Genomic DNA, 26,398 nt, shown 5'->3' on the forward strand with positions numbered 1-26,398 from the left:
ATTTCCAAAAGCTTGTTTTGAATCTTGTGTTTAAAGTTTTAAGTTTGAAGCCAGTAAGCCCCTGTGTGTATGCATTGAGCAAGCAAGCAGCTTGAAGACTCTGAAAGGCTGAAGAACTTAAGAAAAGTGACTTTTTTATGGTAATCACCCTTTGCATCTTTGGAAGTTTACATAACTTCCCCGTGTATCTGCTCTCCAGGTTAGATCAGGAAGGAAACTATGCCGTACAGGGAAGGAAATGTTGTCACTAGCAGGCTGTTCCCGGCAGAGCCGGGAGCTGCAGAGGTGAGCCGGAGCCGGGGCTGCTCCGCTGCCCTGCGGGCGCGGTGCCGGGCACGGGCGGTGCCGGGCACGGGCGGTGCCGGGCACGGGCGGCGCTGGGCACGGGCGGCGCTGGGCACGGGCGGTGCTGGGCACGGGCGGTGCTGGGCACGGGCAGCGCCGGGCAGGCCGGGCCCCGCAGCCCCGGCTGCCGGCGGCACTTTCAAACCTCGATCGCTCACACCGCGCTCTGCCCTGGCAAGAGGGCTCGAAAGCGCCCGGTGCCCCCAGCCCTCACCGCTGACAGCCCCGCGGGGGCCCGGAGGCACGGAGCTCTGGTTCAGAGCCGCGCCCGGGCTGAGCCGCGCCCGGGGGTGCCGTGCCCGCCGCGCTCCCGAGCGCATCCCAGCCCGGGGCAGCGCGGCCCCCGGCCCCGGCGGCCTCTCCCGCCCACCCCCCAGCCTTACCCGCAGCTTGTCGCCGGCGCTGAGGCCGCCCGGATGCACGAAGGGGTTGAGGACGGTGGGCGGGCTGAAGGACTGCTGCCTGGGCAGCGGCAACACCCGCGGCGCCATCGCCACTGCCACCCCCGGCGGCTGCGCATGAGCCGGCGGCGGAGCCCGGGGCCAGCGGCTCCGGCCGGCCCTGCCCACCGCGGGAGCCCCGCCTCGGGCAGGTGAGGGCGGGCGGCCGCCGCAGGCCCGCGGCCGAGGCGCGCGGGGGCAGCGCTGGGGTCGGTGTCGCCGCAGCACCGGCCGTGCCCTGCCCCGCGCCGGGGTCCGTGTGCCCGCAACGCTGCCGTGCCCGGTCCGTGCCCGGTCCGTGCCCTGCCGCACCCCGCAGCCCTGCCCGTGCCCTGCCCCGCGCCGGGGTCAGTGTACCCGCAGCCCTGCCGTGCCCTGCCGTGCCTGCCCCGCGCCGTGCGCTGCAGGCTCCGCGGCTGAGCCGCGCTGGCCGGCTGCGATCACAGGGCCATGTTCGTAAGCGCTGGGAGCAACGCGGGCCGTGAGCTGGGAGAGGAGAGGGGCCGGCGCTGTCGTGGCCCACGGCAAAGGTCGTTTCGAGGGCAGTGGTGCATTTTCACCGCTGCTAAGGCTGGTACAGTGATTCTGGTACAGTGAGGTCTGCAGATCCGCTGCAGCCTTTCTCGGCGTGCCGGATGCCCGTGGCGTCCCTTCCCGCAGGTGCGCCCTGAGGGATGCGCCGGGAGCGGCTCTGCCGGGCCGGGTGCGCTACAGCTCCGTCCTCCGGCACCTTCTGCCGGCCCGCTGGCTGCTGCTGGCTTCACCCCAGAGGAAGTTCCACGCTGACCACATTTAGGAAGCAGGCTTTTGGGTTCTCACAGGAATCTGCTCCAGTGGTGGGGCTGAGCCGCCTGTCTGTCTGTGCAGGGAGCGCTGGGCCCAGGCCGCTGGCCTCTTTCATGACATTGGTTCAAACACTTCGTTTTGCTTTTTCCAATTTCTCCTTCACATGAAAATGTTGGTACTTCCTGGCATAACAGTTGTCTGTATGTTGCCAGACTGTTCATGTTGCTGTAATGAAACTAATTATAAACATCTCATGGTTCAGTTCCCACTTTGACGTCTCTGCTTCCACAAAGATACCATCAGCATTCACAAAACTTTATTATTATAAAATAATTATTTGTGTTTTGCAACTGCAGGTGCTTAAGGAGTAGTCATAATGATATATTTGGGCTAACTGAAGCCTGCCTATAATGGAAGCTTGATGAGTGTAGGATTTCCCTTGGCTGGTTTCCAGGATTTCCCTGCGGTTGTCAGTCCTTGAAACCAACATTGTCTTCTGAAAAAGCTGAGAGCTGTGAAGGAACTGGATCAGCACAATTGTCACAGAAAGTAAGGCTGGGGGGAACTCCAGAGGAGAAAGATCAATTCTACCTCCATCACTCTTGGCAGATGATTTTACAAGCTTTTTTTCAAAGCCTATGACTTCCCTAGCTGATCTGTTCCAGCACTTCTCTGGTAATGTCTTGAGATTATTTTTTCTGTATCTGATTGTAGATGATACCCACCCTCAGATGGATGCAAGGACTGGTCCCTTTTCTCTCTGCAGCTAGTTTTTGTACACTTGTGTACTGTTATGTTCTCTAATGCTTTTACCAGACTAATGTTTTCAGATTTTCCTTCCCAGGTGATAGTTTCTACATATCTAAGCATTCTTAAAGCTTTCCTGTGGCATTTCTCCACATCTTTCTTGAGGTATCCAAACAGGAAATACTACTGCTAGGAGGCCTGACCAGTGCAACTGGGTGGGCAGGATTGATTTATGTCTGACAAATTATATTATTATATCACTATATAATAGTGTCTGCTTTTTTTTTTTTTTTTTTTTTGCCACTGGCCTGATCCTGTGACTCACACTGTGGCCTTGCAGACATGATGCTTTTCATATCTAGATTAGTGCTTCTGGTGACTTGTACATTTAAGAAAATAATATTGATTATAAAAATTCTGCTTTTCTAAGGCTGATTAGCTATAGCATAATATGAAATGCTTAACATCACAAGTACCAAAAGACAAGCACAGTGCAAAAAAACCTTTATTGTTCAGAACACGTGAGAAAGTGCGATCATATTTAATTCTTTGGCTAAATTAGGGTCAGCATCTCTTTTGAATAATTCCTTTTTTTTGTCTCTGAATCTATGGTAAATTGAATCTTGCTCAATTGGACTGCTAACATAACACCAAGCTTGTGCAAAGCTGATATCTGGAATATTTCACCAAAAGCTTTATATGGTGCTAAAGATGGACTTCAATGGAATAAGTAGCATTAACTTGCTTCTCATTATTTTTCTTGGTTAAAACTACAGCTTTAGTTCTGCAGGTCACTAGGACAGCAGAGGTTTTTCCTGAGAAGTTTACCCTGTTCCTTGATTCTGCCTAGAAACTGTAGAAAAGTGGCTTTGGAGCAGGTGTAGCTTCATGTAAATGAATCATATTAGTGATACATGAAAACCCAGTACACATTTCCCTAGTGTAAGACAGGAGTTTTTCTCTCTCATAAACAGACACAGCTCTTCTCTTTAAGTGTTTGCAGCTTTATAGTGTTTAATATAAATTGTATATATACAGTCTAAAATTGACTAAGATATCTGCCTTATTGCAGCTGCCTTTGGGACAGTTTGCTCTCTTCCTCATTTTTGTAAAAATACACTCTAACTTTTCTTCTTATCATAAAATTTGTGCTAAGCAAAAGCATATACTACAGAATATGAAATATTTGCACTTTTTTTTTTACTCTTCTGTCAGTAATTCCTAGTCTGAACCAGAGGCTAAAAGAAGGTTATCTTTTTCACATTTGTCTGTTTAATTATTTTGATCAGGGCTGTTGTTTTACCTTTATAAAAACACATGTACAAAGACATTTTTGATACAGAAATTGAAAATCTGCTTTTGACCTTCTCCCTGCTGTTGTCTGACAAAAATCTGCCATCTCCTGGCCTGGCTGTGTAACACTGCTGCACAGAGCAGTTGGGGAGCATCTGTTCAGTGCTTGTGAGAAAAACAACTACTCTGGAGGACTAGCAAAAAAAACTTCTTCATGCAAAGTGCCATTCTGATTTTCTGTTTTCTTTCTAAAAGAACTGAATGGTACTAAATGTGAACTACTTGTGAGAAATGTGTATGAGGACAGCAGTAGACGGCTGCGTGTTTCTGTTTTCAATTCAACAACTTATTGCTTACTTTCTTTCTTGCTTTCTTTCTTGTTTTCTGGCTTACTTTCTGACTTTCTTTCTCTCTTGCTTGCTTTCTAGCTTGCTTGCTGTCTAGGCCATGGTGCCCTAATGCTGGTTGTGTTTGTGCCCCCATCCTGGAAGAATGCCTGCTAATGCCTTCTTCGTGCCCATCTGTGCCCAGCTGGCAGCATATTCTCTGCAGCGATCCAGGCAGCCAAAAACTGTGACACAAGTCACATGGAGTTTGTCTTTCTCCACCTGAGACAGTCTTCCAGTGTTATCCTGGTCAGCTGTGTGTACTCAAAGGTTTTTGTGCACCATACAACCTCAGTGTCATGCCGTGTAAATGGCGCTGTGGCAGGCTGGATAACACAGGGTGTGAAACTCCTTAGGGTTCTGTCAATCGACTTCAGCCTCCTGGGAATCCAGCTCTGCATGTCTCTCATAGAATTCACTGGTTTAGTGAGACTTCAAGCAAGGAAAGCAGTTCTGGACTGCTCATTTCACCGTGCTCAGGTACTTGGGGAATGGATAAGGGCTGACTTGCATGCATGCACCCATCCAGGCAGGCACACATAGGGGCATGCATGTATACACAAACCCAGACAAACCTTTTCTTCTAAGGCAGGTGCTGAGATAGATATATCTTGGAGTTTTCATTTAATATTAAATAGAATTGAGACACCACTAAAGCTAATCTTTCTCTTGGGTATTCCTAGATGTTTTCTCTTACACACATTTGTTTCTCTGCCTCTGTCCCTTCTTCCCTAAATGTTAGACTTTCTGTGTTTTTTGTTATATTCCTTATATTGATACACAGAAGGTTCACAGTGTTTGCTTGGTAAGTTTTCAAATGCTTTGTTCAATTGGAGAGTTTTTTCTAGCTGTTTTTGTCACAGGGAAGTTGCTGTCCCCAGTGTGTTATCCACGCCATCCCATAAGTGCATAAGGTAAAAGAATCCTGGCGTGCTACACCAAAGAGGAAAATTTCTTGCTGAAAGTTCCCTAAAGCTTCTTCTGCTGAATTTCCTTCTTTTTACAGTGCTTAATGGACATAAGGCAAATAAATCAGAGGCAAGAACCTAATCACTTCCTTTAGCAAGTCATATCTACTAATGACCTCTGCAAAGGGAGACACTTCAGTAGATGCTCAGCTTGTGTGGTGTTAGTCTCAGTGGAGTAGGTTGGAATTTTGGTCCTAGACAGGCAGATAGATTGCTGAACCAGCTCTGATAACAATTTAGGGAAAAATATCATTGACTCTTGCTGATGCTGAATGAAAATGGAGGTGGTATTATCTCAGGGAGTCCACTGGGTACGTACCCTTGGAGATTCCTCCTTCCTCACCTGAGCTGGCTGCAGAACTAGACAACTTGACAAGAATTTCTCTTCTGTTCCTCTGGGTAAGGAAAGCTCTCAGTTGATGATAGGGCATCTCCAGCTCCCAGTGCTCTCAAACTAGCACCTTCACTGATTATTCAATTCACCTGAAAACAAAAGGAAAAAAGTAGATTTACAAGAAAACGAGAGACTCCAGTGATTTGTGTGAGAATGAGATATAAAATTACCAGTTGGTTTTTTTTTTTCCTTTGAACTGAACCCAGGAACCTCAGTAGAGTTTACCCTATTTAAAGCATTAATTAGGGAGCTGACTGTACATAAAGATAAAACAGAACTCCTAAAAAAGTCTCCAGGGACTCCAAAAAACCCAGGTTTGTCTACATGAGGCAAAAGAATTTTAATTAGCTGCAACTGAATTGAAGTGAACTGATATGAGCAACAAAAAGAGAATTTATCCCACAATGTATTCAGAGAACATAATTGAATGTTCATTAGCTAAGAGTTATATACTGACTGTTAATGAGCAGAAATGAATATGTATTATTTCTTATTAAGCTGGAAATGTATGGAACTAATTGCATTTAAATATAGTAGCTATAAAGCTGTTTATTAACAGTCACTGCTAAGAAGAGGAAAGACATAGGTGAATTTATATTCTTTACTGCAGTATCATTTTAAATATTCATTATGCTAAGTGGTATTAATACATAGTTTTTCAGGGAAATGGTTATTATGTAGTGCTAGTAGGGCTCGGTGATGCCTTCATTTGGATAGGATTTATGCTTTATTTACTTTAAATTAGGGAAGGCAGCACAAACAAACAGAAGCTCTCAGATTCCTCCAAGGCAGTGTTATTATTGCTTCTCAGGATGAGGGTCCTCTGTTACTCATGATCAAATGACACTTGGCTTCTTGATATCTTACCTTGCTAATAATCTCAGGAGAGAGTTTGGTAATGTTTCTTTGTTGCAGATGTACAGGAGAGAGCCATCTTGTGAGTAGGTGTGGTGACAGAAGACCAGAGTAATTTGTATTAACACACAGGGTGTGCTGTGCACGCACCCAGCAAGGGCCCATGGCTGCCCAGGAAAGCCTGTGCTTATGTGGTGACATCCTGATCTGAGCCTCAGAGGGAATTGGAGGGGCATGGTGGGCACTCTGTCTGGTGAGGGACACAGAGAAGTGTGTGGGGGTGAGCAGTTGCAGGGTTGTTTAGGTTGGAAGGGTTCCCTTTGGAGCATTTAGTTAGTGAGGGGTGCATGAAGAAGGGAAGGGTGGAAGGAAGGAATGATGTAGCTGCCCATCCTTAGGGCAAGGTGTGCAATGGAAACTCTGGTGTCCAACAGCTCCTTGGCCTTGGAGTTTTGTCTGATGAGGGGTGGTGACTTTGCCTGAACATTTTATGGCTTTTGCCCTGATTTCAGTGGTGTTTTGGTAAAGGAGGGGGATAGCAGACAGATGGAGAAGGAAAGGAGCAGTGACACCCTGAGTGGATGCAGAGCAGCAGGGAAGAAAGGAGTACCACAAAGAGGAAGCTCCGTAAAAATAACTCAGTAGAAGTGTGATGCCTTCCCAGTGCTGAGCTAGCCTGTTTCCTCTGGAGCTGCTGTGGAGTGCTGGACCAAGACACCCCTGCTCCTGTCTGCAAACTTCACTGGCATCTGCAAACAAATTTGGATTTACACCCACGATTATTCTTTGCAGTTAAAAGGCTGTATTTTCTGTATGGCAAAAATAGGTGTTTTCATCCTTCTGCTCTGTTTGAAATGGAAGGATGTTTTGGGCCTGCAGTCAGGGATTAACACACCTTTGAGCTAGTCTGTACATTTGACATCAGTGCTTTAGGCAGTGAGTTTGTGAAATTTAGATTACTGTTTTCCTGCTTACATAGAAAAATATCTTGCTTGTTCTGATTTGAATTAGAATTATTTTTAATTTTGAAATTTATCCTTTTCTGACAAAATTATTATAGGTTATTAAAGTAACCAGCAGACCTACCTTTTTATTAACCTGAATTTCTGTTTGTTAATTGTACAGATGTGTTTTTACTACAGGATTCTTTAGCAGCAGCAACAACTGCACGTTCACTTTCAGGAAGATTGTAACTTTCCCCCTGTTCACAAGAGGGCGATAAATCCCCAATGATCTTTATGCAGCCTCTAGTATGTGTTCAGTACCTCACTGCAGAACGTCATAAAGACCAACTTGCTGTCAGAAAACTGATATATATGTATATGATCTGTATGAAATATTGTGATGCCTTTTATTTTGGTTTATGTGGAGTTTAAGCTATGCTCTGTTTATTTCTTTCCACTGCAGATCCTACTGTGAGTAGAAACTAGATGTGGAAAAGTTATTTATAATATCCACACACTACAAATGTTTTCTTTGTGGTACACATACAGGTATTAAATTCAGACAAATGTCAAGCACATAATAAAAAAGTGATTTTGAGCACAGCATTCAGGACAATTTCCCATAACTGAAATGTTTCTGTGTATGTTTATTTCTTCCTCATATTGAAACTTTCTTTGGTAATCAGAACCTTCTGTTTCTTAATGTTAATATTTTTCCTTAATTAAAGTATATTTTGTTTTGAACCTTCCCTTTGAATATAATGTTATTTCATCTAAAATCAAGCCTCTTGTGGTGATAGTATCAGTATGGACAGCTGTCATAAGAACTGCAATTTCTCTTTTTTTGTTGACAGTTTTAACATTTATTAACATGCTATTATATTTCCAATATTTATATTTATTCACATTCACTATATCTTTTTAATAGTTTCTATTTCACATTATCATAATAAGAATGATTTCAGGAGTCTTACATGGAATAAAGAAAAGAAAAAAGAACAACTCGTTCAGTGTGCTAAATTTTATGTCTCTGTTGATGTTATCTGAGTTCATTCCAGCTCCTGTGTTTGAAGGAGCTTGTTTTCTTCCAGCTGTAAAGCTCCATGACCCAGCCCATGCAGTTTTTAAGCTGTCAGTATTAGAATAAATTCTTAATAATTTACGGTTAGTATGGCCTATGAAGAATGTTTTCACTTTGTATCTTAATATGAAAAATAAATAAATGCTGAAAGTCTCTAGCAATGCACTGAGGTATTTGCTCAGTGTGTTAGTGCAGTGTCCAAACGAGTTTAAGGGCCTTAGCTGATGTGACTTCCTTAAATAATAAGACAAGTCCACGACTCTTGAGGTCCCTTCTGCAGGCTCAGTGGAGTTCTGGGGCTGTCTCAGATAGCTGAGACAAAACCACCTTTTATTGTCTTTCGACAGCTTCAGCTGTGTTTGGTTGCAGAGACTCAGTCTTGCCTGGCCCCTTGCCCAGCTGCTGATTACCTCAGGCCTGCAGTACGAGGGAGCTGTTAGAAATCAGGGCTACCAATAGCTTATTTATTTTGATATTATCTTGCCTCTAACCTTCACAATTCACCTCCAGCCATCCTGCAGTGGTGGCTGCAGGGGCTGCATCGGTGCAAGGGCAGAGCTGGGTGTGTGCTCTGGCAGCTGGGATGCCCAACAGGCACAGCTGGGGAGAGGTGCAGATTGCAGCTCTGGGGAGAAAAATGTACCCTGTTTAAGGGAAATTAGAGTCTGTCCCGTGCCTTTCCTAATCACCAGATGAGGTCTGTGGCCTCTTCACTGTTTTTTGTCAACTCTAAAACTGGAGTGCTTTAATGGGTGTCTTACAGTCAGTAGTTCCAGGCTGGGAGTGCCACTGTAAACACAAACTCCTTCATAGAGATTCTCTCCAGTACAGCCAGGCATTTTGGCTATTTTAGTAAAGACCAAAATTATATAACAAACCCATGTGACTGTGTCTGTTGGTTTACTATCAGCTTTCCTCTGGACAGCAGCAGAGTTCTGTATGCTTCATTAATGTCCCCTGACTGCCTTGGCAGATGCAGCCCCGGCTCTGCTGTGTGTCTGGGGCTATGAAAACCTTAATAGGCACATTCAATTGTAAATATGATCTGCCTCACTGTAATGTATAACTCATGTGTTTCCAGCCAAGGAAAACAAACTTTTTTTACCACAAAAATGCACTCTCCAGAACTCCATTGGTATGTCAGAAGGATACTTAAGTCATTTTTGTCATATTATTTGGAGTTTTAAGTACACCACAATAGTAGGAGAGTAAGTATGCAGACGGGCCAATTCTTTTTATACCATTTCAAGAAATAAAAAGGAGTTGAGAGTGAACAAGCAAGAGTAAATGAGGTATTTCCAACCAACCCACTAAGTGTGACTCAGCTGAGGATGATAGTAGATAATGAGAGCAAGAACTTGGTAACTAGAATTAAAGGAGTGGAAGGCACGCAATAATTATTTTTTATTTAGCAACTGGAGGAAGATTTCTCCTACCTGTTCCTTCCGTAGTGTTAACAGGTATCTGCTTTGCTCAAACCAGTTGCTGCTTTTTTAAGTGCTATCACTGAAGCCATTCTAATGCTATTAATATGACAGGTGAGGCTGCAAGATTGTAAGGACAATAGCAAAATGCAGGTGTGTGAGCTCAGTTAATACTAATATAATCTTCCCTGAGCCACACTGCATTTTCAAATACTGAAGGTGAGGATATTGGGTAATTTAAAGCAAGACCAAGTATTCCTGCTGTTTAGCAGCTGGGACCCTTGAAGACCACAGCAGTGTCTCTTCTACACAGGTACTCATAGGTCAGGTTGATCTGACGTAGGGACCAGCCTAGACACTTGCTGTGAAGCCCAAAGCAGTGGTCTATTATAAGCTTTGGAATACAGGTTTAGGAAAAAAATATTTTTTCTAGAGGAAAAGGGCAGGAAGAGTGGAAACAATGAGTCTTGCAAAAAGGGGAGTGAATGCTAGGAAACAGGCTTGCTATAACTTGGCAGTTTTCAGAGATGTGCTGTTAGTTGTGCCTGAAGAATAAACATTCTGCTTTTCTGCTGACTGTAGCCAAAGTTTTTGGCCTGCAAAAAGGCAGGGGAAGCTCTGTGTGTCTAACAGGACATTTCAGATGCTGATTACAGGTGCTTTGCCCAAGCTTTTCATTCTTTATTTCAAAGAAGGTTTGAGTCTGGAAATGTGCTGTGGAATTAGAAACACTGCCTAAGCTCTACCCAGCTGGCTTGGAGAAGCTTTTTGGATACTGATATATAAGGCAGGTTCAAAAAACTGAGATTGGGCCTTGAACAGTAAAATAACCTATTTTTCTTCTGTGGAATCAGATCACAGATGTGGATGTTAACAAAGGATTATGAAGCTGTAGCTCAGTTCTCATAAAGAGAAATGGTGATTAGTTACAGAGGCTTGTAAGCTTCCTTCCCAGCAGCAGAGGGGCAGGGACCCAAAGGGGCTGGGTGTTGGAATTTCACCCATGCTTCACTGGGCAAATGACAGTAACTCTGTGCTGGTTTTCCAGTCTGTAGTATGAAGTGGTTATCTTACTGGAGGGATTGAAAGGCATAATCAGTTGTAAAATGTATTGAAACAGAAAGTGCTGTCTCAGTGCAAAGTGGTTTTATCTACTGCTGCACACCCATAGGATTTACTTTTGAGGTGGAGACACATTTCTTAATGCCTGTCATGTGTACCGAGACAATTGGAAATAATAAAGCCTTGGGGTAGTGGTGTTGGAGCCTTGTTCTTATTGAGGTCACTGGCAATTCCATCACTGATTTCAGCAGGAAGAAGATCAGGCTGCTTTATCAAGAGGCCTTAGGTAAACACAAGACTTTCCAAGACTAAGGATCTGGGGTTTTTGGAAGGCTAAATTGTGCACTGCCAGTCCTTGCCTTGGTAGTCCAATGGTATAGTGTAGACACTTAAGGTCAATTAATTAACTTGAAATGTTAAGAAAACTGCTAGCTTCATTGCTGCCTGCAAACAAAACATGCGGAGTGGAGAAGATTCACATACCCTAAGCATTTTGGCAGAAAGTGAACATAAAATATGTTAATTGTACAGAGGACAGTAATTCAAAAGGATGTGTGCCATTAAAATGGATCATATGATCCATGAAAGAACTTAGAAATAAACACAGTGTTTCCACCACTGTTGTGGAAACTGAAAAGTGACAGTAGATGGGGAGACAACAACAGAAAAAGAGACAGGAAAATCTCCACAAATGCAAAATAAAAAAGGCCTTGTGGAAATTTACCCCAATGTAAATCAATTTGAAAATGTATTGATATTTGGGAGATGCCTCTGACAGTTATGAACTTAAACAAGAAGGATGGATATTTCTCTGAAGAATTTCAGAGTGTATAGATCTGCAAACAATTTATATATCAAAGCAGTCACCAAATGGGCTGGAGAGGCAGTGCAACAAATCATTTCCAGAAACTGCCATTATCAGAATTTATAAGTAGTAGTAATCTCAGTGTTGTTACAGAAGTGAATATTAATGTCTGTATTTTAAATAAAATCTGATTTTGATTTTGTTATGGGGCCTTAGAACTCCTTGGAAATGGTCTTGGAAAATTGTTCTATAGCCATGTCAGCTGGAGTCTTTTGACATATAAATGACAGAAATCTGGAAAGTATTCTAAACTACCTGTACTGTCTTGTTAAATCACAGTGCAGTGTTTCATCTGACCATTGAAGACGTGTATAGTAAGCAGAGTTAACAGACAGATGCGCAGGTGAATTTCTTATTAAAAAAAAAGATTATTCCTTATTTATGTCTAATGTTTTTCTAAAGAATTTGTGCTCCCAGATGATTTTATGCTGTTGCATTCATTTCTTGTTTTGGGAAGGACGATCTTTTAATAATCGGTTTAGCATCAACCTCTCCCACCTGTGCAATTTGCTGCTCTAGTAAAAGTGCTGTTCCCCTGCAAAAGCTTATAACGTGCTATATGAAATGTCAGAAATGATAAAGCAAACCCAGGAACCTCTGAAAGAAAATGTACTGCCATGAATATCTGAAATTTACTGAACCACTGCTTTTATTATACTTAAATTTTAATAAACACTTTTCTTAAGAGCTTGTGCTTCAGTAGGCATAGAGATGTTTTCTATGTAAATAGCAGTGTTTGACTTTTTAAAAAAAACTGTATTCTACTGCAGTAATAAATCCTACAAGCAAGCTAAGACACAGTTTAGGCCATGAGATATGGAATAAAATCTCTGAAACCTCTCTCTATGCTTGGTGGGTTGCCACTTGTGGCTGTAGGGCAAGAATGCCTTAGAGAATGGATTTTCTCAATGTTTTCATGTATGTTCAAGTTTTGAAAATAAGAGGGAAGGGAGGAGGCCAAAACCCATGAAAGGGTGCTAATAAGCTCATTTTGCCTCTGTTGTTTTATGCCTTGCCCCAGATTCTATAGCCTCACTCTCAAACGAGATGGTATGGCACAGGATTTATTTCCGAGTGCTCGTCACTCCTCAGTAGAACGCATTTACGCTTTCCATAAGAATGCTTTCTATTCATAACTTCCCTGATAGCATTTTTATCCGCTTACTTTACCCTGAGGTATCACTTACAACACTGCTCAGAGGTTGGCAGGGTTAGTGTAACCATTAATGCATTAAAGTGGCTGCTGGAGGTGTTAATGCTTTGCTGGCAGTGGTGTTCAGAGCTGCTGTCTCTCGTGTCAAAGGACTTCCTTTCCTAAGTGCCAGGCCAGCACTTCCTTCCATCTGAAGTCTTCCTCAGTAACTCTACCAACTCTCCCGGTTACCATTTTTAGTCTCCCAAGATATCAGGCTTAAAGTGTTTGAAAGTTTGAAGATGTATCTGTAACTGTTTTTACAAATGTCTGCAAATATAACTGATTTTCCTGAGTAGTCCTTTCAGCAAATCTCCTTTGCATCTCTTCAGGGCCCAGTTAGCAACCAAGCAGGAAGCAAGTGAAAAGGGTAGATTGTGACAGGGCCAGTATGTGACTCCATCCTAAGCAGAAATATCACTTGAATATTTTCAGAATGAAAGGCAGTCTCTCCAGTTTTATATTCTGCTTGTGCTTTTTACTACTCATTGCCATATATCATTTTAGAGCTTTTGTGTAGTTTTCCAGGCAAGACAACCATTGCCTGTCATGCAGAGCTTTCTCTTTCTCTCCTTTTTTTCCAAAGATCACTGTAGGGGACTTGTACAATAACAGTAATGCTACCTGTATTACAGTAAGTGATGTTGTCTAGCTTTGCATGGACTAGCAGAAGGCTGGAGTTGCAGCATTCTAAAATGTGTTCATGGTTTATTTGGTGAGGTTGGATTGGTTCTCAAGCTAGTTTAGATCTGTTTTTCTGTGGCTAAAACTGGCAATTGTAATGCTTATCCATGAAAGTAAAGTTGCTTGCTTTAACACAGACCTAGGGCACATCTCCCATGGAGATAATGTCATGGAAGAAAGTAGTTTAATGATGCAAGAATGGAAACATTGGAGAGTTCTTTGGGGTGTTTTTTTGAGATTTCTTCTTCCTGTTCTCTGTCCCAAAGTAAATGGTCTGCCTTTGCATGGGTAAGATGCACTGGATGTTAAGACCTCTAAATATCCTTGAATACCTTAAAACAAACAGGCTGTCATAACATGGCACAAAGTTTGTGGCTGAGTTTAAAAGTACTGAGAGAAGAATAAACATGTTTAAGGAACTTTGAGATAAAAGGCCAGGGATTTTAGCAAGCACAGATGTGCATGGAGCTTGTTCTGCTTCGCTAAAACAATGTAAAGGATGCCCTGTGATATGGTGGTCTAATCCAATGTCACTGGGCAGGGCCTTGGTACAGCAAGTGTTGAATTGTTGCTGGAATAAAGAAAAAGCTAATTTCTACTTAGGGCTGCACAGTTGCACGTTGGGCTGATTGATTTATCCATTTGGGAATGTCTTACGTGATAGGATAGAACATACTGCTGCAGATGCACAAGTTCCTGTTGTGTTTTCTGGACAGAAGTCCAATAAATTGTGTAATTTCTATCAATAATGCTGTATGTTGAATATTCTGGTTTGTCTTTCTGAAAGGAGGCTGTGTTTTGTTGTTCCTACACCTCCTACAGAGGCAGTTAGGACCCCAGTGAGATTCTTTGGTGCTGCTGGCCTTTGGGCTGGCACTAAGAGTGAACCACTACCAGCCCATAATTACACCAAAATTAGGAAGTTCCACAATTATGAGTACAGCCTGCCTTGCCTGTTATTGGCCCTACAAATCTTGTAAGGGGGAGGGATTAGGACATGTGTGGTTGCTCTGCTGTTCTTCAGAGAAGGTGACATTCTGGACCTGGTGCCTCTTCCTGCGCCAGTTCTGACTCCCCAGCTCCACAATGAACTCCTGAGCTTACAGAAGTGTCCCATGGGTTCATTAATCAAGGTTTATAATGTGTCTTGATATACAAAAGGTTGGCATTATTACTTGATACTTTTGAACATCACCTTGCTACAGAGATAGAAGACTGAGTTACAACAATTCAGTATCCTGAAAATAACAATACCATTGTCTGAATTCCAGTGACTTTTTCTTCATGCCTTGCTGTTATCATTCGGTTGCCTTTTAAAAATATTTAATTTTTAAACAGATTATTAAACTTTAGAACAGAAGTTGCCTGACATAAAACTATATAGAATTTTTTGAGTTTCTTTTTAATTGTGTATAGTGCTGCTTTGATTCAAAATATTTAGCCTGGAGCTCTGGGCTTTGTGGTTTTCAGAACCCTAACCCTAGGCAGGAAGAGCAGCCTTGGGCTAAGGTTGGTTCCAAGGAAAAAGCCATGGAGGGAGCCATGTTGTGGCAGTTTTGTGTTCCCCTCGGGATGCCTTTTGTCGGTGCAGTGTCCTTGGAGTTCTGGGTTTTGTGGTTTTTAGAACCCTAGACTGAGAACTTGTTCCAATATGCTGTAGTTGTATTTTTGTCAGGTCATCAGGAAATTCCTTTTCTCTCTCTGTTTCTTGGCTATAATGCACTTTATGAAAACACATTTTTTTTTTTTGGTTTTGAGTAAATGATGTATAAAAACTTTGGATAAAAAACACTGCTGCCTTCACCAGTAATTCTAAGAAAAAGGAAGTATAAATGAATCTCTATCTATTATTTCTTATTCATTGTGTTGATGTGTGTCTGAAGGCTTGGACAGGGTAGATGTAGTTTTTGCTGTGGGCAAATGATGTAACTGGTGAAATGAGCATGTGTTACTATGTAATAATTGATAATCTGTCTGGTTTTAAATTCTGCATTCCACTATCTGTTGATCACATCTAACACTGCAAGTTGATGAAAACAAGAGCTTTTTCCTTCTTCCTCTATTGAGGAATCATTTCATTGGCTCTGATTCTTACTGGAACTTAACAAGTCCAGACCACACACGTCCTGAAAGGATGTATGCAGTAGTATCATGGAAAAAGTTGAAAAAATAGTTGTGTTATTCAATTTATTCTAATTTAACTTCTGAAAATTTGAATTTAACATTCTTAAATACTTTTTTTCTTGGAAGACCAGGTAGTTCTAGCTTCTGCTTAGACCACCAGGGCTAGTCTGAGTTAGTGAATATTATAAAACAAATTCTCCATCAATGAACTAAGCTGAAGCACGTTTTCAAAAACACAGCTGCAGTCAATAATTTTGAAGAGTAAGAAATATTATGGACAAATTTGTTGAAAGCATGTTCTATACTGGATGTGAAATTCTTGTGCACATGTATAAACAGCACAGTTCCTGGGCTCTGGAGGTCTGATACAGGGCTTTGGAGAGACACTCAGCTAGCAGGGTTTGTATGTTTGCACATAGTTCATAAACAGCATGATTTGGAACCCAGTCATGTCCTGTGGTTTCCTCATATCCTTCATGTTGGATGAAAAATAAGCTGTCACTCATGGCATTGTGGAAATTGAACTACTTAAGAGGACAGTCATTTAATGTGGTAAATTTTCTGTTGTTTATAGCCCTTAAATCAAGGGTAAAAGTGACTGATTGATGTAGTAATCAGTGGTTGAATTTGAAGGGACATTTAAGGAGATCAGGTTAAATTATCACAATGCTCCTTGAAATGTAAAAGCTGCAAAAGCACTACTGAGCATATGCACAATCAGAGTTTTATGTACCACATTTATGTTGAAATGAGTATCTACTGTTCTAAAGTGCTCTGAGCGGGGAGGAGGAACCTTCGCTTTAACCCTTCCTTCCCCAAACTCAGCATGAATGCTGAGCTGTTTTAAAGTGCCTTGCAAATAGGAAGAAAAGAACATTCCTCCTTTATCCACAATGCAGTGCTGTTGTGTTTAACTCCAGGTAAATGTGTTGTTTTTTTTAAATAATGGTAATAATACAATCATCTTGCATTTTGGTAAACTGAAAGTGTTTTTATGACTAGCCACCAGTGACACAGATAAAACCTGTCCATGTTAATGGTACACACTCATCCCATCAGGGAAATGGAGAGGTCTTGCCAACATAGATGAGATTGTGATGGATATTAGACAGTAAGTGAGAATAGATTAATCTATATAAATGTGAAGTATTTAGTAGTATTCTTGAGCTCCAGATAATGAAGTGCCATCGAGGCACAGTTAAATTTCTGTTTATTGACAGACATCTGCTGCAGTAAAGACCCTGCCAGGAGCATGGTCTATGTTTTGAATTGATTTTATATCCTGATAACTCTACATAGTTGTATGAAACATGCCCAGGTGCTGGAATGGAATTCAGTAGTTCTGTCTCTAGTAATAATTTATCTGTTACCTTTCTTATGATTATTCCTCTTCTGGTGATCCCTTCCCCCCTGTAAATAATAGCAGAAGGAAGACCTCTAATGATAAGTTAGTTGATCTCAGAGTTTTGAGCTGCTTGCATATTTATTTTATACTGTCAATACTTTGTTAGTATTTCCATGATGTCTGAAATTTTGGTATTAGCCTAAGAGCAGTAGCAGCTGTAACAGCTGTCTGGTCAAGAGGAATAATTTTTGGATTCAAAGTGTGGCTTTGTGTTGCTGCCCCTCCAACACTGAGTGCTGAGTGATGTTCAGGTGGGATGGCACAAGGGAGGTGAGGCCAGTGCTGGCTTTCCAAGGGTGAAACAGAGCCACAATCTCTGTGAAGATGAACCACGTGGTTACTTAGCTACTCATTCACCACTCTCCTTGCTCTTTTGCTGTGGCCATTCTCACATTTTGGATTATCCTGTGCAGTTACTGCCTGGTAGCTCTGTATTTGCACTGTTAATGTGAGACTGGGTGGCACTGCCCATCCTCCTTGGTTTCTCTCCCTAAGTTGTGTGTTTAGGGGTGTGAGTGTGCAGCAGTCATCTCTCCTAATTAGAAAGGTTTCCCACTCTATCTTCTGTGTTCTCAAGCACACCAAGATATTTCAGGCCATACTTCCACTGGGATGCCACAGTTGTACCATACCTTTTATCCATAGAGGCAAGGTCTGAATAATTTCCCATTCTCTGAGAGGGGAAGTTGACATACGAGTCACAGGCCAAGATCTAAAAATAATTACTTTTTAAAGAAAATTTTAGAGTTAAATAAACAGTTTCAGGTGTTGAATTATGCCACAGAATTGCACCAAGGTGACCTGTTAAAATTACATTCAGGTGGTATCAGTTTAAAGAACAAAGACTTTAACAAGTCTGGAAAAAATACAGATAATAGGTTGGAATACCCATAGTGCATGGTGGAGATAGTGCTGAAACATGGCCAGAGGTCTCCTGGCAGCACACTGTGCTGCTATAAAGACAATATTTGCTCTTCAGACTGGCAGGAGTTGCTGTGGGGGACTTGCCTCCTACAGTGAGGAAATTCCTTGAACGTGGCTCAGTCATTTCCCAGCTTGTCCTGGCTGAAGATTGTGCTGCAGACTTAGGATGACTTTCCACATTTGGCTTGAAGGGATGGTGACTAAAATGAAGAGCTTGAGGGACATGAGGAAGGAGAGACAAACTCAGGGAAAAAACTTCCCCTAAATGAGTATGGAGCATACATATGGCAGAGTGTATATGGGAGTTGTGGAATGTGATTCAACAGTTCTCCCTCTCTTTATAGAATTGATTCTGTAAAAGAATTTTCACACTTATTCCTAACAAAATGTGCTTTCCTTTGGATGTTTAAGCATTCTTTATCTTTTAAAATAGCTTGGTACTACCCCAAAATAACCGCCCCAAAGAGAGCAAAATCCTTCAAGCCTCCTGCTCGGCAGCATCTTTCAGGGCATCGAGGACTCCGAGGGACGCAGCTGTTCTGTGTGCTGCCTTTGGTGCAGGGGGCTGCTGTGGGGCCGTGCTGCAGGAGGAGCGCTGCCCGAGCTCCGGGGAGCTTTGTCCCGGTGCCTTGGTGGAGGGAGCAGCGGTGTCAGGGCTCGGGGCCCTGTCCCGGTGCCGTGCTGCAGGAGCGGTGTCAGGGCTCGGGGCCCTGTCCCGGTGCCGTGCTCCAGGAGCGGTGTCAGGGCTCGGGGCCCTGTCCCGGTGCCGTGCTCCAGGAGCGGTGTCAGGGCTGGAAGAGCCCTGTCCCGGTGCCGTGCTCCAGGAGCGGTGTCAGGGCTGGAAGAGCCCTGTCCCGGTGCCGTGCTCCAGGAGCGGTGTCAGGGCTCGGGGCCCTGTCCCGGGGCCGTGCTCCAGGAGCGGTGTCAGGGCTGGAAGAGCCCTGTCCCGGTGCCTTGGTGGAGGGAGCAGCGGTGTCAGGGCTCGGGGCCCTGTCCCGGTGCCGTGCTCCAGGAGCGGTGTCAGGGCTCGGGGCCCTGTCCCGGTGCCGTGCTGCAGCAGGAGCGGTGTCAGGGCTGGAAGAGCCCTGTCCCGGTGCCGTGCTGCAGCAGGAGCGGTGTCAGGGCTGGAAGAGCCCTGTCCCGGTGCCGTGCTCCAGGAGCGGTGTCAGGGCTCGGGGCCCTGTCCCGGTGCCGTGCTCCAGGAGCGGTGTCAGGGCTCGGGGCCCTGTCCCGGGGCCGTGCTCCAGGAGCGGTGTCAGGGCTCGGGGCCCTGTCCGGTGCCGGCGCTCCGCGGGCCGGGTGCGGTGCGGCCGCGCTCCCGCAGGGGCCGCTCCGAGCCCGGGAGCGCGGAACGCGCCCACTGCGAGAGCTTCAGCACACTCCCCTTCCCAAATGTTTGTCCGTGACAGCCCGTCTGCTGACTCTGGAAGGAAAATCAAACTGTGTCAACTGCAATAACTCTCCTTCGGTTTGCTTTAAAGCTGTCAATTATTGTAAAGCCACTTCTTGCCTCTGCAGAGGCTTTTATCCCCTGGAACTCCAGGAATGGTTCTAGTTTACATCCACATTTCATAAATGTCCTTCTGAATTAGCCTACTTTGGGCTAGTGAGAATGCAGTTTATTCCAAACTTAGGAGAGAGTAAGGCTCACAAATTTTGGTTGTATTTTTTCCACCACAATTTTTGCAGAACCTCCTTTTGCCTTTTCACAGTGTGCTGTGTGGTGTCTACAGCAGCCTAGTTCACGTCACAGTTATTCAGATAATACTACATTACTTAAATTCCTAAGAATTTTAGCATTGGCAATCTTATATGGAAATACAGTGCTGTGCAGTGCTACATAGAAAGGCATCTAAATGTAAGAATGGATGAAAGTCCTACAAATAAGGGGTTTAGAAGCCCCTTTGACAACATTAGAAACAACAGAAAAAGGATTTTCAGTGTAAGTCCTCCTACTTCATTCTTTTGAGCTGCTGATGAATAGAATAGTGAGTGGCCTTGAAAAGTACATTCTCTTAATAGAAAAGCATGAAAATGCTAGAATTTAATGAGCCTTGCCACATCTTCAGCTAGTGAGAAATGACTCTCTCCCTTTTGAGGCCTGGGTTCAACAGTCAGTGCATTGACCACAGAGAGGAAGCAGGGCCCTTGTCTTCCTTCTGCATGCAGGTCTTGTCTGTCTGGTAAAGCCCTGTGAGTTGGTTTGCCTTATTCACTGCTCTGCTGCTGTCCTGAGGCACTGAACTCTGCTGTGGGGGTGCCACTGGGTCGGGTTCAGGAGAGCAGTGGAGAGTGGCCGTGGCCAGATTGTTTAGGTGCAGCCACAGTAGAAATAATGTCTCCAAGGCTGAAGTAACTCTGTGATGTGGCACTGGGTGGGAGACCTGGGGTTGAATTTCCCAATTCCTTGGTTAGTGGTGATTAGGAATTTTATGCAGTGGAGGTGCTGGGTCTGCATCATTGCCTGGCACACAACTGCAGAGTGTGAAGCTGCTTTCAGGCTTCAGCCCTTTTGGCAGCAATTTTGTGCTGTAAGAGGCATGGGCAAGACAGACTATAGCTGTGAAGCAGTCCAAGGTTGAAGCAGTGGTAAGAGACATGGAAAATAAGCCCACTTGGATAGCTTAATATTGTGAATTCCTGGCTTTTAGAAAGTGGAGACCACCTCCACCTAATTCCAGAGACAGACTGCCAAAACTCCAGGCTAATCTAAATTAAAACAATTATCCTCTTACAATTTTAGTTTATTTTGGCAATGCTAACAAATTCTTAATAGCAAAGCAAGTCAGTCATTTGTGAGTAATTCTGAGAAGTCCCAGAGGAGAGGACTGTGCAGTAAAAGACAGCTGAAAGTTCAACAGATTCTGTTTTGTCACCCTCTGGCTCATTGTGCAGAGCCTCTGTGGCAGGATTTGCAGAAGACATGCAGACCTGTAGTGTTAGGAGGTTTTTTTATTCTTGTATCCCTCTTCCTGGCTGGCTTGTTGGTTGTCAAAAGATTCTGAGCATGAGTATGGTGAATCTGGCTGAAGCTGAACTTTAGAAGCCTCCTGGGAGTTTGGGGATTTGCAAAATGAGGTGAAAGAATGATCCAGTGATAACACAAGCAGGCAGTGTGGCCTTCCCAGTTGCACTGACCAACCTACCAGTGCTGGTGTGGCCTCTCATGGAGCTATTGCAGCTATGGAGAAAGTGTTTGAGCAATAAAACAAATGAACTACTGATTATCTTGGATTTCTTGGCTGTTATCTCCAGTAGTGCTACCAGGGAAGATCACCCATGCAGGCTGAACACTTTTACTTTATCTCACTGTGTTGTTCTTTGCTCAGGCTGTGATTTATTTTCTGAAGAAGGGAAAAACTGGTGTTATGTGCTGAGCAGATTTAGGTCAATTAGCCTTCACACAGTTGGACTAAATAATTGTCATAGGTCTCTTCAACCCAAATATTTTATTCTGACATCTATGGGGAAAAATATTCTAATATAGCCATGAGCTATTTCTTTGGGTGTGCATTTGCATGTATTCATGCAGCCATACATTTAATATGTAATTTAGAAAAAACTATTATATATACTTCTTAAATAATAGAAATTAATTTAATGGCCTAAGGCAGTTCAAGACTAGAAGAGACTATTGGTTCACTTAATCCATTCCCTTCTTGGTCCAGGTCAGGAATTTTTTTTCCCAAAAAACATGAGAAATAATATGTCTGATGAAGAATATTCTCTGAAAAGGCAAGGAGTCTTGATCTGAAGACATAATTGTTGGCTTGGTTGGTGTTTTGAGATTTTTTTAAATTTTGTTTTTGTTCTTACTACAGTTTCCTACCTGGAAACACCTAATACTTCTGATTATTTTACATAACCAGTCTGGAACAAGTGTTTCTCTTTGCATGTACCAATCTCTGTGATTCCACAGAGCTCAATGCCTGCTTGTTTTCTGATTTCAGCTCTTCCAAAAGCAGAAGTATGTTGATTCACTTAGTCTTTTCTGCTAAAAACATACATGTCTGCATTTATAAATATAAATAATGTGTCCAAAATGGACCTAAAGGGCCTACTTCCTCCTGATTTTAAGAACAGCACAGTTACAATTTATGGGTAACTGCTGCTTTGTAAAATCAAGACAGAGTAGCAGGAAGAAATTGTATTTTTAGCAAATGCAAAGTATTAGTGAGACACAAACTGTTAAGCATGATTCACAGTTCAGGCTGCTCTGTCTGTTGAGTGTTTAAGCTGTGGAATTTCATTATAGCCTTGGCTGCTTTTTATGCACTGTGATGGAGCAGTTGCTAAACCACTGCCCTTTGCCCTGCTGGACTGGAGCTGCCCTGCTGGGGGCCTGCAGCCCATCCTGCTCATAAATGGGAGAGATTTCCTTCAGCTCAAGGAGCAAGAGTCTGAACTCTCCCCATGTTGCAACAAGCTTTGGTGCAACGTGTGTGCAACTCTACCCTGACACCAAAAAATCCTAAGTGAACCCAACTTCAATTTAATAAAACTCTAGAAGTAGAACAACTTCAATAAATGTTTGTGCTGGATTTTGTATGGCTTTGAGGTAAACACGCTTTTTCCCTTTGCTTCTTTTTGAAGAAGGAGGGTAAAAACTCTTGGTTCTGTTCTGAAAATGTCTTGGGAGCAGTGTGTTGAGGGCAGGAAAGGCAAGGGTGGTGTCCTCCTTGACAAGAGCACAGTCTCAAAGTGCATAAGAGAGGTGAAAAAAGAAGCTTGGGAAGGATAATGTGGTTCAGCCAAGGGTCTAGGGATCATCAAGAAAGTCCATAGCATTGGGACAGACTGAAACAGGGAAGCAGATGAGTGGGATGGATTTGCATGGGACATGTCGGGTACAGGCTGAGCTGCAGTGCTTCTGTCTCATGGTTAAATCATTACAAGCAGGAAAGGAGAGGCAGGTTTTAGAAGTGGCTCTCAATAAGTGGAATTAGACCCAAAGACTTTTTCAGGACACATTTTGTGACTTAGTGTTTCCCAGGTCAGATGTGAAAGGCTAATGAGAAGGTCGGTATACTCCCCCAGCTTGTCTGACATACATAAGTGATAACCTGGCAAATGTTACAGCTGATGAACAGAAACAGATGTGTTTATAAATGACCTGTGTTAATCTTAATGTCGCCAGTCTGAAACTGAACCCAAAGAAGTGTGCATTGGGTTAAGGACAGAAAATTTATTTCTGGTTTTCTGCCAGTGATTTAGTCATTGGAGAATGGGTTTACACAGGAGAACAAAAGGAGACACTGAGCAGAACTCCTTACACCCACCAGATGTGCAGAGTTTTGTAGGATTATGGTGCTATTACTACAGAACATAAGATGGTAAGTTTGCCAATATTGCAGAACATGCATGAGTTGTAGACAAAAAGGAAACTATGTCAGTAATCAGTAGAAATGTGATTTAGCAAGTTCAGAGCTGGAAGGCCCATTGCAAATGTTCTACTATATCTATGTTTGAAACCCCTTCCATATTAAATACAGATGCTAGAGTAGGCATTCTGGAGCAGTATTGACATAAGAACATAAAAATCTTCAGGGGATGGTTATTGAGGATTCTTATAACAGAGCTTAAATTATTGCAGTGCTCAAAAGGAATGCCTGGCAGTCATTAAAGCTAGGGAATATTTTCAGCGCTAGTGCAGGAAAATGTTTATGATCAGGACAGATCATACATCCCTGAAATAGATCCTGCAATAGAGGGTTGCCAGGTATTTGTAAAAACTGAAACACAAATATTTTCCAATTAGACCCACTTTGTTTTGTGTTTTGTTGGCTCTGGTGAAGACTAATTGTGAAGGCAATTAATAATTTCTAATGAGAATGAGTATTCTGAGGAGGAGATAAGGCATCTTTCCTTTTGGCATGAATCAAAATAGTGCTGGCTCATCGAAGTGAGGATTGTCTATAGTAATTGACAACTTCTTAAAGTAGAGTTATATCTGGATGAGTGCAAGTAAAAGTTGATTTGGCAAATACCATTTCAGAAAAAGTATCTTTTCAGAATATCATAGTAAAAAAACTCTGCTTAGAACAGGAAAGCAGCGAGTAAACAAACAAGAAGTTGTAGAGGATATGAGAAGAAACCAGGTCATGGGCTCAGGTATTAGCTACTGGTCAGTTCTGTGAATCGTGGACTTAAAGATGTTTTTAGAAGGACCTAGGTTGACCCCTTGCCTGATCCATAGAGGATTATGAAGTATTTCATGTGTATGGAGCAGGATAAGATCTTTGTCCAGATGGTGTCTGATCTCATGAGCAGGATAAGGTTTACATCCCTGTTTCTCAAGCTTCCATCCCTATAGGATACATACACCCTGTCTTCCTGCCTGGGCTGTGGAGAGGTGCCTGTGAGAGTGTGGATGACAGACAGGAGCAGAAGCTGTTCAGGGAGGGTAGCAGGCTTTGCACAGACATGGGGCCATATCATCTCTTTAATTAAATTGCTGCAGTCGCACCTTGGAACCAACAGAGAAAATAACCTAGGTTTCTAAATAAACCCCCTATGTGCTTATATACTGGGGTAGTGTTTTTGCCTTTGACAGGTAATGCACTGAAATGTGCCACTAGATTTATAATTTCAAGTGATACAAGGAAGCCTGGCCATGAGTAGCGTTGACAGTGTAATTTGATTTTATTGGTATTGTTGGCACTTCATGTGTGGGACATTCTTTTCTGGTTTATTTTTTAATGAGAAACATTCTATCAGTTTGTGAAAAGAACAAAGCCTGATTGAACAACCCCCCCAATATTATCAAGAACAGAAAAGTAAAACACGTTTAACAGTACTTGACTTTTATGTATAAGGCATTGTCTTCAAAAATCTGAGTCGTTTCCATCCATATAAACAAGTTATATAGTAGTAACAAAGTGCATGAAGCAAATTGCTAAATTTAACTAAGGTATTAAAATAAAAAGTACTTTAAAACAATACTTTAACACAGTTTTTTGCCATGATTCTATCATGCATCAACACAAAGCAGATCCTGAGGCAACCTGTGCCTTTGACAGTCTTTCTGTATTATTATGTAAATAAATGGAAGTAATGATCAAACTTGTAAGAGGGTGAAAAACATTAAGACAAACCATCCATTTATAACAGAGTTGTATTAAAAAAAATAAAAATCAAAGTGCACTGCTGGTACATCTCATTTGAGCCTATCTGGTATGTGAATAACAGAGGGGCATGATCCAGTCTCCAAAGGTTCCAAGGCTTTGTTTAAGCACCAAGGCAATAAAGAATGATGGCTGTTCTGTTCATAGCACTACTATGACTAGCATGACAACGGAAAAATTGTACCAGAATATATACGTAAACATCTTTTGTATACTGAGGAGGCAAACACTCTTAAATTATCTGATGTGTACAGTACTGGTACTTAGTGTTTTGGTGCCAGTACCAGACTGGTCCAGTAATTAGCATTCAGATCTATTTCTAATTACAGATAAGGCATATAACAAAAAAGTAAATATTTGGTTATTGATATCTCATATGGTTCAGCAACCCAACCAGTCAGAGCTTATCTTGCCTATTTTAACAATCTTCAAACTCTTGTCTTCCATTTGTAGATAGAACTGATCTTTGAAAAAGTAGGTATATCCTGTTAAAATAAATAAATAAACATGCTTAGATTATGGAGCATATAATTCTTGATCAAAGATTTTTTGTCTTTGTGACTTCATGAAGCTTAATGAACTGAATGACTGACTTATTTACCAAAATATTCATATGTATTTGTATTATAAAAAAGATATATTTAAAAAATGCATTAAAATTCCCATCCTGTAGAAGAGAGCTGTTGTTAAATGGAGCCTTATTAAGGTCACTATTTTGTGAGCCAGAGTTTTCTGGGATGAAATGTTTGCTGGCAAAATAGATGTTGAAAATGTGACTGAGTCAAGACTCATGTGACACTAGTGTTGCTTTCAGACTTTAGTGCATATCTGTGCAAAATTTAAGGCCCCTTAAAACCATGGGCCAGGATCTCAGCTGGAGTGCATAAAAAATTAAGAAAAATTGCAACATAAAACCCATTCATGCCTGTGATGAGGAAGATTATCATACTTGAGTTCTGGTTGTGCTAGGGCAGGATGGTGCTGAAATGGTGCTGGGGCTGTGTGCTGGTGTGGAGGAGCCTGGGGAGTGTCAAGGAGCTGGGACATGTCCAAGCCACAAGGACTGGCTCGGTCATGCACCCTGGTGTTAGGACATCCTGTGCATTAGGCATTGGGTGGCTCCATTTGGCTCCTGCTCATGGACCACAAGAAATTAAAGTCTCCAATAAGTCTTGCAGCAAACAAATAGGAGAGTTTGTTAGTGATTTAAATCAGAATTACAGCTTACCACTGTCCCCAAGGCCCAGAACAGCATCGAGGTTATCTGGAACACCATTCCAAGAGTCAGCAATGAATTTAGGGGATGCAAGCTCCATTTTCTTCTTTTCTTCATTGTACCTGAAGGAAATGATATC

The 26,398-nt window shown here is 42.7% G+C and overlaps 2 protein-coding genes and 1 long non-coding RNA gene across 7 annotated transcripts in view; 1 reads left to right on the top strand and 2 right to left on the bottom strand.

The window, feature by feature from the left end:
- Positions 1–885, bottom strand: part of LPCAT2 (lysophosphatidylcholine acyltransferase 2) — a 30,721-nt gene extending 29,836 nt beyond the window's left edge. Inside the window, exon 1 of the mRNA XM_064387216.1 lies at positions 729–885. Coding sequence (XP_064243286.1) covers positions 729–836 — 108 coding nt within the window. The 5' untranslated portion in view covers positions 837–885. The remainder of the gene's footprint in view (positions 1–728) is intronic.
- On the top strand, positions 855–8,152 carry LOC135279746 (uncharacterized). 5 transcript variants are annotated; one of them, XR_010346929.1, is made up of 3 exons: positions 855–937; positions 1,928–2,120; positions 4,040–8,152. It is a non-coding gene; the product is annotated as an uncharacterized LOC135279746 (long non-coding RNA). The 5 variants fall into 5 exon arrangements; XR_010346933.1 differs by lacking the exon at positions 855–937 and adding an exon at positions 1,112–1,132; XR_010346932.1 differs by lacking the exon at positions 855–937 and adding an exon at positions 1,192–1,241.
- A 16,385-nt stretch (positions 8,153–24,537) lies between these two features.
- MMP2 (matrix metallopeptidase 2) overlaps positions 24,538–26,398 on the bottom strand; it is a 29,294-nt gene continuing 27,433 nt past the window's right edge. The window contains exons 12-13 of the mRNA XM_064387215.1: positions 26,272–26,381; positions 24,538–25,528 (exon numbers count right to left, since the gene is read on the bottom strand). Of these exons, the coding sequence (XP_064243285.1) occupies positions 25,425–25,528; positions 26,272–26,381 (214 nt within the window). The 3' untranslated portion in view covers positions 24,538–25,424. The remainder of the gene's footprint in view (positions 25,529–26,271; positions 26,382–26,398) is intronic.

This window comes from Passer domesticus, chromosome 12 (assembly GCF_036417665.1).
Source record: "Passer domesticus isolate bPasDom1 chromosome 12, bPasDom1.hap1, whole genome shotgun sequence".
NCBI classification, from domain to species: Eukaryota; Metazoa; Chordata; class Aves; order Passeriformes; family Passeridae; genus Passer; species Passer domesticus.